General features: G+C 35.9%; 6 protein-coding genes across 8 annotated transcripts in view; 2 read left to right on the top strand and 4 right to left on the bottom strand.

Annotated features, from left to right (window-relative positions):
• Positions 1–481: 481 nt before the first annotated feature.
• On the top strand, positions 482–1,336 carry LOC6644312. Its single transcript, XM_002066521.3, has 2 exons — positions 482–700; positions 773–1,336. Exons 1-2 carry the CDS (start codon positions 530–532, stop codon positions 1,280–1,282), a joined length of 681 nt encoding a protein of 226 aa, XP_002066557.1. The 5' UTR covers positions 482–529; the 3' UTR covers positions 1,283–1,336.
• On the bottom strand, positions 1,332–1,979 carry LOC111518829. The gene is made up of 2 exons (XM_023176731.2): positions 1,784–1,979; positions 1,332–1,725 (listed from the first exon to the last, which is right to left on the bottom strand). The coding sequence occupies exons 1-2, from the start codon at positions 1,871–1,873 to the stop codon at positions 1,438–1,440; spliced, it is 378 nt and encodes a 125-aa protein (XP_023032499.1). The 5' UTR covers positions 1,874–1,979; the 3' UTR covers positions 1,332–1,437.
• Positions 1,980–2,243: 264 nt separating this feature from the next.
• LOC6644279 (dentin sialophosphoprotein) lies at positions 2,244–3,663 on the bottom strand. Of its 2 annotated transcripts, XM_002066523.3 has the most exons (5): positions 3,551–3,663; positions 3,419–3,499; positions 3,258–3,353; positions 3,031–3,096; positions 2,244–2,973 (listed from the first exon to the last, which is right to left on the bottom strand). In XM_002066523.3, coding segments are annotated over exons 1-5 (915 nt in total). In that variant the 5' UTR covers positions 3,553–3,663; the 3' UTR covers positions 2,244–2,303. The 2 variants fall into 2 exon arrangements, with proteins under 2 accessions (XP_002066559.2, XP_046866756.1); XM_047010800.1 differs by lacking the exons at positions 3,419–3,499; positions 3,551–3,663 and having other exon boundaries at positions 3,031–3,115; positions 3,258–3,303.
• A 316-nt stretch (positions 3,664–3,979) lies between these two features.
• On the bottom strand, positions 3,980–5,253 carry LOC6644280. The gene is made up of 3 exons (XM_002066524.3): positions 4,378–5,253; positions 4,216–4,323; positions 3,980–4,153 (listed from the first exon to the last, which is right to left on the bottom strand). Exons 1-3 carry the CDS (start codon positions 5,143–5,145, stop codon positions 4,025–4,027), a joined length of 1,005 nt encoding a protein of 334 aa, XP_002066560.1. The 5' UTR covers positions 5,146–5,253; the 3' UTR covers positions 3,980–4,024.
• Positions 5,254–5,670: 417 nt separating this feature from the next.
• Positions 5,671–7,362, top strand: LOC6644281 (lysosomal Pro-X carboxypeptidase). The gene has a single exon (XM_002066525.4). It carries the CDS (start codon positions 5,755–5,757, stop codon positions 7,195–7,197), a length of 1,443 nt encoding a protein of 480 aa, XP_002066561.1. The 5' UTR covers positions 5,671–5,754; the 3' UTR covers positions 7,198–7,362.
• Positions 7,363–10,358: 2,996 nt separating this feature from the next.
• The window catches only part of LOC6644286 (nesprin-1), a 106,377-nt gene continuing 103,314 nt past the window's right edge, over positions 10,359–13,421 (bottom strand). For both annotated transcript variants that reach the window (XM_023176800.2, XM_047010914.1), the window contains 4 exons: positions 12,743–13,369; positions 11,669–11,810; positions 11,267–11,334; positions 10,359–10,964 (listed from right to left, as the gene is read on the bottom strand). In XM_023176800.2, the coding sequence (XP_023032568.1) occupies positions 10,727–10,964; positions 11,267–11,334; positions 11,669–11,810; positions 12,743–13,369 (1,075 nt within the window). In that variant the 3' untranslated portion in view covers positions 10,359–10,726. The remainder of the gene's footprint in view (positions 10,965–11,266; positions 11,335–11,668; positions 11,811–12,742; positions 13,370–13,421) is intronic.

The following is a 13,421-nucleotide window of genomic DNA, read 5'->3' on the forward strand; positions in this document are numbered from 1 at the left end:
GCTATTATTTTTCTCTTACCCAACACTGCTATCGTATTCTACCTAACCCCATTTGCCCCTATTTAGGTAAATATGGCGTTGCCAGACGCCATACTTTGGCGCCTAGTTTGAACTGTATTTATTTCGACGCGTAAATTTTGAATGCTGTTTAGTTTAATCTGGATTGGCATATATTTGCCAGTTTATTATTTACACCGTTACTAAAACAATAACTCCTGTTTATTCTATGACTTCTTTAAGTTTTATCTATGTAAACTATGAAATTGTGTAGAACTAACCGTGTAAAATTGGAATAAATCTCAGGACTAAATCAAGTACTGCAAAGGTATATAAACTCCACCATAGCCGAAGTTAGTTCTTTCATATTTTATTAGTCAAAAACCTGTATTTATGGTAATATAGCAAGTTAAAAACTTTGAAAGATGGGCAGCTCATTGGTACGGCTCTGTTAACCCAATGTTAATATCTCTGTTAACGTGTTCCGTTATAATAAACAAAAAAAAATATCGGAACAAGTGAAAAATTAAATATGGAGGTAACGAACACAAGATATAATTACCTAGTAGGTCTTCTCAAGGATGCGGGCATCTATGAAGATGGCATGAAGTTGGATGAGATGCGCCAACTAGCCAAGGCAATGAAAATGTCGGTGGACTCCCTTCGCGAATCTGAAGACACCGATCTTCAACATGCTCTCAAGGTGGTTTAACTTGCACTTCTAATTGGAATTCTTGATCAAGGTATCCTTTAATTTTTTCCCCCCATGTTTTAGGAAAGCGAAGTGGACTTTTTGGTAGCCGCCCATCCAAATGATCTCCTCTCCTCGACCATGATAGGAGCTCCAGCCTTAGCTATGGACTCAAGGTCATTGTCAGTAGAAGAACGGGGCAGTTTTGAGTGGAGCTGTGACAGTCCACCCTCTGGTCCCATTGTAATAAGAGTTCAGGCGACGGTGCACCACCCGCATAATTGGAGTCCCGATTCGGAGGGACGATCCATACGCAAGCGTATAGCCAACGATTCAGATCATCATATTTCCAACGAATTCTTGGCCAAGCGACCGCTTGCTGAGCAGCAGCCGAATGCGGAGCTTAATGCCTCTCCTATACCACTCACCCATGGTGACTCTGGCTTCACTGGCGAAGAATTTAGCTCACTATCCAGCATAAGCGACTCCAGCTCAGTGCCTTCCATTGGCGAAATGCCCAGTCGTTTGTTGATCAGCACCAGCAGCGCCGCTGTTTCGGACTTTTCAAGCAGCCAAATAATAGAAATGGATTAACAAAGTATACATCAACATAATTAAAATTTGTAATAAAATCATACAGAATTTAAATAATTATTTGTGTAGGGATACAATATATAAAAATTAATTTGATCTTTTGCACCACATTCTTCTGGCTTATGATTCTTGAAGCCGTGTTACAGCATCAAATATTATGATAAACTATTTTCCTCTTCCACAAATCCGGAGTCATCCTGTTCCAGTTTATCACGGTAATGCTTTGGCTTAGATTCCTTATCAGTTAGCAACTCATCACGGTTATTAGGTGAAGGACTCCAATCGAGAGGATGGTGGACCACAGCCTTCACGATCATTTTAATGGGTTTCGTGGGAGGACTGTTGCAAAACGAAATGCTTGAATCATCTTCACTATCTTCATCTGATGCAGAATGTTCAAGAGTAGATTTCAAGGTGGCATTCGTCCTGTTGCCACTTTCGCCCTGGTGAAACATAATCACAATTAAAGGATCCAATTAAAAATTAACTAGAACATTTTACTTCAAGTGCAGATTCAACAATTTGTAGCAATTCCACCGATGATTCCTTGTCTTCGTCAATGCCAAAGATTAAAAGGTTCTGCTGCTCCATTGTTTGCTTTTAAACAGAAACAAACTCAAAAATTTAAAGTTATTTTTTTAAAAGCATTCAACAGAAGTGCAAATTAGTTAACAGGCGCAAAATATGAGTTAACATTTTGGCAAACAGGGCTGCATAATATGAAAACTTTGACAGTTTGTTTGCCGCATCACATGTTGGAACTAAACAATTTGTGGGTGGATTAATTTTTAAGAGTAATATCTAAAAAGAAATCATATTGTTATTGAATTTATATATTGTATTTTGGATTTTAGGGAATACCCTTATTTTCTTTGTAGAACAGAAAATTAACAGATCTGCAAGCTGAGTTAAAAGAATAGCTGCAGTTAGTTTTCAAAATTTCATGATTTGTTTATATAAGTAAAGAAATAAATTCAATTATTTTATTAATATCCTTCATTCTATATTAAGGCAATACATTTTAGTTCATGGCCTGTTCAACCAAACTGTCAATGTTATTACGAAGTCCGAGAAAAGCCATCAGCTTTACACGAGATTTGACTAATTTAGCCGATAACTCTTGAAAGTACATTGTTACATCCAGAGGCTTGGCTAACATATTCTCCAATTCGCTCTTCAGGGGCGGATTTAAGATAGTGCCACGTCGACCTCTTTTGGCCACTCGGCCAGCAATGGTGGGTGGGGTTGAGTAATCGGCCGCAGAGAGGACACGCGTGCGTGGCAGTAGCAGTTTACCAATGGCTATAGGCGAGGACGTCGATGATGTTGGTAATTTCTTCTTTTCTAATTCAGCATTTTCTCCAATGGTTGCATCAGAATCAGAATTACTTGAAGATATTTGCAAATCCGAGTCCAAAGTGCCTTTCTGATCCTGCTGATCACTATTATCAGAGAAATCACCGGTACTTTGTTCCATATCAATGTCTGGCGGTGTACCAGGGTCCATGTTCTTAGGCGAATCAACCATTAAAGAAGTCTTTTCCGTCACTTGATTATTTAATGCCGAAGTTGTGTCAGATTCCGAATCACTGCTTTCATTGTTTGCATTGTTCCTAGCATCTTCGACTTCCATGTCTGTATCATTAGAATTTGCTTCAATATCTGGTGATTCGACTAACCGATGGCGTTCACTAGTTAATATTATAGAATAAGTATGGTGTTTAAATAAATGACACAGCAGGACTTACGGTGTACGAGCAATATGGGTAACGTCCATTGACCAATCATTCGAGCTGCTATCACTTTCGTCCACTCTAGAGGCAATGAAAACAACTATTATTTACTCAATGATTTCTATATAACTTAATTCTGCAAATATGTGTTGTTTATAAGAGACAAAGTTTTACTAAACATTATCATATCATTTTAGTCAGAAAATTGGGAATAAATTATATACTAAAGAATATTTTCTCACTCGTCATCCGTCTCGTCCTCTCCACTCGTTTCAGATGAATCAGATTCAGATCGCTGGTTAGCAATTGGATTTTGCGCAATGTTGCCCTCAGTTATTCTGTTAAACAAAAAAAAAACGGTTTCCATTAATTCTTACAATTATACACCACAATTGCAATTTACACTGGCAACACTTCCGAATTTTCTTCATCTGCTTCGTCACTTTCATCGCCAACGATATGCGGAACTTTTGGTGCAAACGGCCTGCAAAACAGTTCTTTTATTTTTTACACTGATTTAAATATATATACTCACATTTTAAAACTTTTAAGATTTTTAAAATCGTTAAGGATTAAGCTTTTTTTTATACACAGCGCGAATATAAAATGCTCTAACGATATGTTTCAATGTTGTCTGGCGCAATGCGACTAAATGGTGTTACTCAACACTTTCAAACATAGGGATGGGAGGCAAAACACCAAAATCATCGCAGCGAAATTAAATGTGAACTTTTTCCCTCTGTTTCTTAATATTGATGAATATTAAATACTTAAAGGACATCGGCCATACTAATTATAAAACCTCAGCTCTTAAAAATAAAAACATACGAATTGTGAACCCACTTAGCAAGGTGTTTTCGTTTTATTTAATATTTATTTAAATAGTCAAATAAATTTTCATCTAAAATTCATGCATTAAGAGGGGAAAAAAGAAACAAATTAAATTGTTAAAATATTACTAGCAAAAACAACAAAGAAATAAATAAAAAATATATAACGCATCATTAACTTAGGGTTCATAATGTTGACAAGAATCCTCAAGGCTTTGCTCGCAATTGCAATAATTAATATCCGGTGCCATATCAGAAGCGAGATCTTCCTCTCCAATGGTAATGCATCGAACATTGCATGGATATTTCTAATAATATATTAAATTTAGAAGTGTTCGAAGGAGAAATTTCCGTTACATTTGAAACATACCACAATGACGAGTGGACGACCATCGTTATCGGTGAGTCCGCCATTATCGCAACCATCGCCCACATTTTGCCGTTGGATTATGTACTTGGTGAAGCAGCAGAGTAGGATCTAAACGAAATAAAATTTATTTTTAATAAACACTTAAAACTATCGTTTACTCACTAGAAACTTCAGTGAAAGAGCAGCTAGGGCCAGAAGTATGTAAAGGAACCTCCACAAGGCAGATGAGAAAATAGGCAGGCAGCCGTTTGTATTGATTGAATCCACGGTGAGCGTGGGAAACGGTTGTCGGCTATGCCCCCCCTCCGAACTATCAACCGAACCCGGTCCTGGTATCTGACTTGCAAAACAATTCTCACAGCTGCGTTTGCAGCAGGCAAAAGGCGCTAGCACCGCTTGGCTTTGACTGTAGTTGTTTTCCGGTCTGGGCATCCACTCAGCACACATCCAATCCTTATAGCTATGCACCCCACAACACTCTTTATGGAGCTGCAGGCTGTCCCACGCCAATTTCCACTCCGGACACGTATAGTACATATCAATGCCCCGCGTGAGAGATGTTTCTGCGGCATTCTCAAGGACACCGACGCTCCTGTAAAGATTCCACATGGTGGCGAAACCAGATGTTATTATAACGCAGGAGTAAAATAGCCAGATGGTTAGTAGTAAACGTATATTTGGCGTACAACGCCTCATCCAGAGTCGATTCCACATGCAGATACTACAGAGGAATGTCACCATCAATTGGACACCAAAAATATAAATGCTGAAAAGATAACCGTAGAGCAGGCGACTTTCAATATCCGTCAAATATGCCGCCAATATCGTATGGTAAATTGCAGTGACAACCACAATAAGCAAACCAATTAGAGCTTCCACAATCAACAGAAGGGCAATGTACACGGAGGCTTTGCGAAAAGGCTGTCGCATTTGGTCATTTTCGTCTGCATCGGATCTTAAGAAATCTTAAGAGTTGACTTAGTTTTGTAAATTCAAATATCTGAACTCAAATTTCATTTCTAATGACTTTAAAAACAATGCTAGTGCTATATTTCTCCAATAAATTTCTCCTTTCTCCAATAAATTTCTTTTCATAAAAATCTCAATAAATTTTCAAACATTGCGCCAAACGCCGATAAGTCAACTCATTGCCATCTCTATAGTGAGTGTGACCATAGTTTATAATTGATACCCATTAAAAATTTGAGTATGTGTATGCATGGACACATTAGTTTTATTTGCCGAAATTTATACTACTATTCACTAATAAAATGCACAAGAATCTTATACAGAAATATATTTATAGTATATTTATATTGATATCGGTTAAAAAATGCTACAACAAAGAAAAAGAATTAAGATTTAGCTACTAGAACAATCCAATTTTGTCTTTTATATAAACTAGGGTATTTAAGAGTCTGTATTTGAATGGCTTTTCTAAGCCCGGCTTTGGTGATAAGACAAAGGCAAAACAAAGGCAAAAAAAAAATTGTATATTTAATCACTGGTAAAAAATAACGCCCCTTAATAACCAGCGATATGTTGGCCATCTCGGGCGTCTGTGGACTTGGAATCCTAATCCTTCTCAGCTTAAACAGCAATGGATTCGTTACAGCATCAGATAATCAGCCGTTTAAGTACGAAATAAAGGAGTTTCAAGTGCCGTTGGATCATTTTAGTTTCCTGAAAAATGCATCATTCAATATACGTTATCTGTACAACAATTCATTTGCGGACAAGGGGAACAAGCGATCGCCAATTTTCTTCTACACTGGCAACGAAGGTGACATTGAGTGGTTTGCGCAGAATACGGGATTCCTGTGGGAACTGGCCGAGAAACAGGGTGCCGTGGTGGTCTTTGCCGAACATCGCTATTATGGCAAGTCATTGCCGTTTGGTCCAAATACATTCAATAAGACAATGCCGGAGAATTTGGCATATTTTACGGTGGAGCAAACTCTGGAGGATTTCGCCTTGCTGATAACGTATCTAAAGAATGGCGCAGATTTGCCCGTTGTGGCCTTTGGCGGATCTTATGGTGGCATGTTGGCCGCCTGGTTTCGCATGAAGTATCCGCATATTGTTATCGGTTCACTGGCAGCTTCGGCGCCGATCTTACAGTTTCCTGGCATAACACCGTGTGACATATTCAACAAGATCACAACCTCAGTCTTTCACACGGCCTATAACGGCAACTGTACTGTCAATATTGGCAAATCGTGGAAAGCTATTGAAAACGTGGCCAGCACTGACGCAGGTAAAAAGCAAATTTCGGATGCCTTCCATCTATGCAATCCGTTGAAGGGACCGGATGATCTGACAAAGCTTCTCGACTATATTGAACTTGTGTACGGTAATCTGGCAATGGCCAATTATCCGTATAACAACAGTTTTCTGGCACCTCTTCCCGCGTATCCAGTGCGTCAGATGTGCTTCTATCTAAAGGAGTTGCATAAAACGGATGCCGACTTGCTTCAAGCCATGGCCAATGCATTGGCTGTCTATACTAACTATACGGGCACAGTGAAATGTCTGGACATATCCTCCAACTCGAATGCTGATGACTCCGGCTGGAACATTCAGAGCTGCAATCAGATGGTAATGCCTTTCTGCTCGAACAGCAGTGACACCATGTACCGGACAAGCACGTGGGATTTCAAAGAAGTGTCCGAGAATTGTGTCCGCGATTATCATCTTACTCCCAAACCGAATGACATAATCTTACGTTATGGCGGCAGAGATCTGTCCTCCATTAGTAACATAATCTTTAGCAATGGCCTACTCGATCCTTGGAGTGGGGGTGGTGTTCTGCAGGCTCCCAACGATCGGGTGCATGTCATTATAATACCAGAGGGTGCTCATCACCTGGACTTGAGGAAGAGTGAGCCGGCCGATCCTCCATCGGTGATAGATGCCCGACAAAAAGAGGCCACTATTATTGCCTCGTGGATTGAGGAATTTTATATCTGGTCGAAAAAGTAAACCAACTTTTCGCCTTGAAAATTTTACACATACATATGTATATGATAATAAAATTAAAATACTAAATCAAATTATATAATACTCTAATAATTCCAATAAATACTTACACTTGCACACACATTAAAAAGTTGAAATAAATATAAATGTATTTCTTTAACCTTAAAATGCTTCAAGTCTTGGAAACCTTTATTATATCGACATAGTAGAATAGCAAAAACAAACCATTTAAATTTGATCTGTTAATAATTATTCAACAATATTATTTAGTTGAAGGTAAAATGAGCCTAAAGTGTATGCATTAAGCATTTTTTTAATGACAAAATATAAAATTATAAATTCCTAGTCGTGATAAATTTATAAAGCATTGTTAGCAACTGGGACCATAAACATTGTATAAATTGATGGGTTTGAAGTTTTTACCATTTTACAACCTTTTATATTAATACACCGGAGTCATAACTAAAAAATATACTATATGTTTTTAAAATGATGCAGAACTATTCATTACGCCAATCTTTATAATATGGGAGTCACCGTCTATCCGATTGCCTGTTTCTTTACTATCTTAACTATCACTGAAGCATTAATGGATTTATAAAATATTTTCGGAGAAGGTCCAATCCGCTCAGTAATTCCAGCGGTTTTTAATCAAATCGTGTTTCCAGTATGAAGATTTGTCGAAATTTTACGAGCACTTTGTAGACTCACTAGTTAAGAGTATAAAGAATCAAAAAAGTACAAAATCATGCACATGACAGACTTCCCAGACACCACGTGCTACTCCAAGGTGTCCAGACCCCATATCTGGTCTACAAAAACCAAATTTCCAAAACAATTGCCACCTGTAGAAAATTTGCAATTTTTTAAAGTAATTCTGTAGCGTTTTTAGAAAAAGCTTCTCCGAAGGGCAACTCAGTTTTTCATAAACGTTAAAAACGAGATGCGGCTTTCGGTAATGCTCCAGGCTGAAAGGGCATGACAACGAAGTGGCCCTTAATCTGCTTGATAACACGTACACATCTAATAAGATGAAAACCCAGGTAACCACTCTGCAGACCAGAGATGGACTGGTGATGTCTACCTCTGGCCAACATGTTTGAATTTTTTTAAGCCTTGATTTACTGATCTAGAAGTAAACTTTTATTGAGATGGAAAGATAGATGAAGTCATCTCATCGTGCAGATCAAGAATATACTCACTGTCTATGGTCTTTCTATAAATAAAACTGAAATATTTCTTTGGCAATGTTTTGTATTTCTTTGTTATAATTTTAATTGTCTCCCTTGTATCTAGTGAAAGATCCTTCTTAAAACAGGGCACAGCAGGAATCGCTAAGTTTTATAATAAAAATTTTGTAGATCTGGAAACTAGCCTCTATAGTCTTTGACGTGTTGGTACTAAACTTCGTAAAATAATTACAAATCAACCAAAAATCATGAGTTTTTTTTCACTTTATCAATAGAGGACCAAGTTTTAGACCTTTGGGCAGATCAGATAACTAGAATATAAAAAGAAATGATTTCTTTTTCAATATTACAAAAGTTTTACACAAATCCTTCTACAAGTTTCATTTGTAATTATAGGTATTCAATTAAAAAGAAAAACTTCTTGAATGTATTTTTTTTAAAATTTTTCTTTAATAAGTATAATGCATTATAAAGGTACAGTTGTTCACAAGAAAGGAAATCTTAAGAAGCTACATAAATTATATAAATTTGATAACTGTTCAAACTGTTAACCATAATAATAATAGGTAATAATGATAATAATAAAAATAGTATTTTGTATGTATATAGAAGCAGCAAAATACACAATTTTAACATGTTTAAATCAACTTAAGTAAATACATAATAAATTGCATATAAACCTAATTAAATAAATGTATTAATTGTATTTTTCTTTTTAATAATTGCTCAAACAATAGGTAAATTGTTAAAAAGAAAAGAAAAGAACAATTTGAATCAGTGTAAAAGTGAATTATATAGAATTAAGTTTATCAAAAAATATTAACAAAAATGATTTTTTTTTTTTTAGTTTCTTTTTCATTTTACTGGTTGGACTTTTGCCATTTTCTATATGCAATTTTTTACGATTTTTTTTTGTTTTGTTTTGTTTTTAGTTTTCTTATTATTTTGTATACGCATTTTTCATGATTTTCTTTTTTTTGATTTTTGTTTATATAGAAAATTTGTTGTAGTTATGGTTTAGCACCGGCATAGGACACTTTTTGCTTCGTTTAATTTTGTTCAATATGCTCTCGGAAGGGCGTGATTACTCCCACAACTTTTCTGATCAACAGCTATATTTCGTCTATGGTAAAACCTAGTTTTTGTCTTGATTTTGTTATGGAAATGAGTATCAGGAATGCTTTAAGGTATGAAAGCTAACACAAGTTGTTGTTAATTGAGGATAGCTACTGTTTAATCTACACTACACGTTTATAAAGGATCTGTGGCGGATCTATGAAACGGTGAAGCATTGCACTAAACCCTTTTGTCGTGGGAGAGAGCTTGACTAAGGGTTTTGAGCAAATTGTTGTTATCCTCGGACTATGATAGCTAACGAAACGTGCAAGTTTCGAAAGAGAAACCAACGCCTATTGCTCCTGCTATATTATCATTTGATTTGGGAGATAAGATATATAGTTGGCAAGAGGCTTTGATTTTTGTTTCGTAACCCGCATTGTTTTTGGTCTATGTGGGTCATGATTTGTCTTGAGATTGTTTTTATTTTTATAACTGTTGATCTAGTTGAAAAATTTAAGCTTGATTTTGTCGATTCATGAAAAAATGTTCCACAAAATTCTCATAAATTTTAAAAAATCAAGCTTTTATTTCTTTAAAGGAGAATTCACGCCGCTTCCTCAATGAGTAGAATTTTCGTGTGCGTATTTTTTGTTAATGTTTGATTTCGTTTTTATATACAAAATATTGGGAGAGCATATATAATATATATGTTGTTGTATATATTAGTGTATATATATATATATCGTTTATATGGGATTTTACAAAATTGTTTTTCGTTAGTTTGTCGTTAAGTTTTTTTAAGGTTTTTTCCCTTTTTCTTTTTTGTTTTTCAATAGTTTTTTTTATCTTTTGTGTTTCATTTGTTTTTTCATATGCTCGTCGAGTTTATTTACATAGTTTTTGTTTCAATTCTAGTTATGTGTTTTATTATATGCCTCTAGCTATCAAAACCAATATTTAATTGTTGAAAATTACAAAAACATTTACAAATTTACAGGCTGCTTTTTTGATTGCCCTTATATATCCTTCGTACAAGAATTTTTGATTATAAAATATGTTTTTTTCATGATGATAATTATCATCTTGTTCTTAGTTGATTCATTCTTTTGATATTTTTCTTTTACTAAAAGGCATTTTCAGGTAAAACTTTTTCCTAATTTGTTAGACGTTTTTGTTTTTGTTCTGCACTAATCCAAATATAACTTATAATTTTTTCCGACAACATCTTTAGCTTTTCCAGCAACTTTCAACTAATTTGACAGGTTTGAGATTGGTTCGATTTATTACGTTGGTGGTGGTCCATGCGGGTACGACAACATTGGCTCCAGACTCCGAGCAAAGGTGTTGGAGAACATGCATGTGTAATCCTCACCGTGGGGCACCAGAGTTGCCACACCTAAAAGCAGCAACATTAGCGCCTGTATGGGCAGGGAAGCACGTGCAACGCGCCCTAGGAATCGAGCACCTCGCGCCAGAACCGTGGTATTGATGACATCGCCATCGGCAGCATCGCCTTCGTTGCTGTTTTTGGGAAAAAAGGCCATAAATTAGTATTAGTATATATTCAATGGATCGGATGATCAATAAAGAACAACAACATGCATTACTACTAAACACTACAGCGATAAATGAATGAAAGAAGAGTTGCCCTTGTTAGAAGAATTTCATCCGAGTGCTTTAGGACAGATAGTTGGATGAATTTCAACTAACAACAAATTAGCAAGAATATATATGAATTCCAGTTGAGTGTGCTTAAGTTGCATGAACTAACTAAAAATTGAAACCAAAAACTAAATTCAACAAATTGTTCTATCAATATTTACTTTGCATTTTCTGTGTTTGGTGCGGCGGCCTGCATAGAAGAGGTTGATAATGTAGTATTATCCAAAAGCTATAAGATTGAAAGAATAAAAAACAATAAATAAAACAAACAATAAAAATCAAATATTACACAAAAATTAAAAAATAAATTAAATAAATGATACATTAATATATTTTGTATTTATACAAAAATTTTGTAGTTATCTTTTTTTTTTCATAATTTTAATGCCAATTTTCACTTACTTTTTGCTTTTTTTTTGGTGCTTTTTAAATTAAAAATATTTCAACAAAAATTACAATTGTTTTTTTTTTTAAGGACAAAATTCTTTTGAAAGAATTTCATGGATTTTCTTTGAACGGTAACAACTTGGCTAAAATGAATGAGTTTGGTTGACATGACTTACCTCATTGGAGAGTATTAGCAATGGGACACCCAGATTATCGCACTCATAGCCCAGCACAGCGCCAAGCTTGACAATATAGATGCCGGAGAGGCGACGTAGCGATTGCAGACGGAGTCGCAGATCGGTTAATCTGGAAAGTGTTCTAGAGTATTTGAAAACATTTGCTTACAGCTCTTTGGATTATAAGTTTGGATGAAGGGTTAGAATGGGCGGACGAAAGAATTTTGTGTACCAAACAAACGAAAACAAAAAAAAAAGAATATTTAATACGCAACATAAAAAAAAACATACAAAATTACAGCGAAAAACAAAAATTGATTTATAAACTAACTAATTACAATGGTGTAACATAAATTGTCAGATATTTTTTGAGGAAAAATTATCCCAAAATGAGTGAAGGTCAAAGTAAACAAGACTTTTTGAAAATCGAAAAAAAAGTCGAGGAATTGTCTGTGCCAACTTGATGGGATAGATGTTGGATCACCCCCATAACAAGTTTAAAGAAAATTTTTTAGAAGGAAATTTGACTCTTGTTTACTTTGTCAACCAACTTTTGGGATAAGGTATTTAAAATGTGTGCCAAAATTATAGATGCTTCTCTCGAGAACAGAGAACATTTTTTAGTAAAATTTTGAATGTGATTTTTTGTTTTTGGAATGTAAAAAAGGTGAAGGAAAATAATTGAAAGTATTAAAGAATAGAAGCAAAATAAAGCAATATATATATACAGGCCAATTATATAGATGTCTTTTCGAATTGATTTTAGTGATCACATTATAGAAGAAAAAGGATAGTAGACTACAAGTAATAATAGGATACTGACTACTACTAAAAAGTGCGACTAATTATTTATATTTATTTCAATAAATAAATACCTAATGGAAGATCAAACTACAAATACTAAAATCCAAATATTTTCTAAATAATAAAGAAATAAATGATATTGCCGCCCACGGCTAACAGAATTAGTTTCTAGCAGTTGAATTCCTATCATACACATTACACATTATATCATCTAGACTCTCACGAATTTTTTCGTTCCGCCCTCTGGCACTGGCCCCGCGATTAACTTACCTTTCGTAGGTATGCTGAGATTGTTCCTCTGAGCCCTCAACAGATCGTAGTAGTTGATCGGCGGCATCTTGTAGGCTAACCACACGCGGCTCACAACGTTCCAATTCGGCACGCAGATCCTTGAATTTCTTTAACTTGGCCTCAAGCACTGAACGCTCTTCGGTTAGATCCACTGGTTCGGATGCCTTGATATTCTGTTCGGTAGACTGCAACCAATCGACCAATTCACCGATGGTCTGATGGAACTCACTGTTACCCATAAGGGCCGTTTGTAGGAGACCCTGCCATTTGGTGGCATTGATGCAAACATTGTTCCAGCGCTCATTGTCCGCTTCGAGACGAGAGCGCAATTGACGCGCCTTATCCGTGTCCAGGGTGTGCGTAGCCAAATGATCACCGACCACATTGAGGGATGAGATAATTGATTTGTGACTCTCCAAGTCCAAAAGGAATTCGCGATGATCCTGGGTCACATCTTCCAGCAGTTCAATATTCGAGGGCGGAGTGCCTTGGGCTTTCTGTGTACTCTCGGCAAATTGTAGCCATTGCTCCAGACGCCACAGATCGTTGTCGATCTGTTGCCAATTACGTTGCGTGCAGAGCGGACAGGTTAGGCGGCCGACCTCGCTGCAAAATTATAAATAAAAAGATAAATTTTAATTAAATTAGGAATTTACAA

This window comes from Drosophila willistoni, assembly GCF_018902025.1.
Source record: "Drosophila willistoni isolate 14030-0811.24 chromosome 2R unlocalized genomic scaffold, UCI_dwil_1.1 Seg167, whole genome shotgun sequence".
In the NCBI taxonomy this organism is placed as follows: domain Eukaryota; kingdom Metazoa; phylum Arthropoda; class Insecta; order Diptera; family Drosophilidae; genus Drosophila; species Drosophila willistoni.

Coding starts and splice junctions, on each gene's coding strand:
- LOC6644312 (XM_002066521.3), top strand. CDS start 530: ATGGAGGTAACGAACACAAGATATAATTACCTAGTAGGTCTTCTCAAG. Junction 701..772: donor ATCTTCAACATGCTCTCAAG/GTGGTTTAACTT, acceptor CCCATGTTTTAG/GAAAGCGAAGTGGACTTTTT.
- LOC111518829 (XM_023176731.2), bottom strand. CDS start 1,873: ATGGAGCAGCAGAACCTTTTAATCTTTGGCATTGACGAAGACAAGGAA. Junction 1,726..1,783: donor TTGTTGAATCTGCACTTGAA/GTAAAATGTTCT, acceptor ATGTTTCACCAG/GGCGAAAGTGGCAACAGGAC.
- LOC6644279 (XM_002066523.3), bottom strand. Junction 3,097..3,257: donor GAGGACGAGACGGATGACGA/GTGAGAAAATAT, acceptor CATTGCCTCTAG/AGTGGACGAAAGTGATAGCA. Junction 2,974..3,030: donor ACCCATATTGCTCGTACACC/GTAAGTCCTGCT, acceptor AATATTAACTAG/TGAACGCCATCGGTTAGTCG.
- LOC6644280 (XM_002066524.3), bottom strand. CDS start 5,145: ATGCGACAGCCTTTTCGCAAAGCCTCCGTGTACATTGCCCTTCTGTTG. Junction 4,324..4,377: donor CTCTTTCACTGAAGTTTCTA/GTGAGTAAACGA, acceptor TATTTCGTTTAG/ATCCTACTCTGCTGCTTCAC. Junction 4,154..4,215: donor GTCGTCCACTCGTCATTGTG/GTATGTTTCAAA, acceptor ATATATTATTAG/AAATATCCATGCAATGTTCG.
- LOC6644281 (XM_002066525.4), top strand. CDS start 5,755: ATGTTGGCCATCTCGGGCGTCTGTGGACTTGGAATCCTAATCCTTCTC.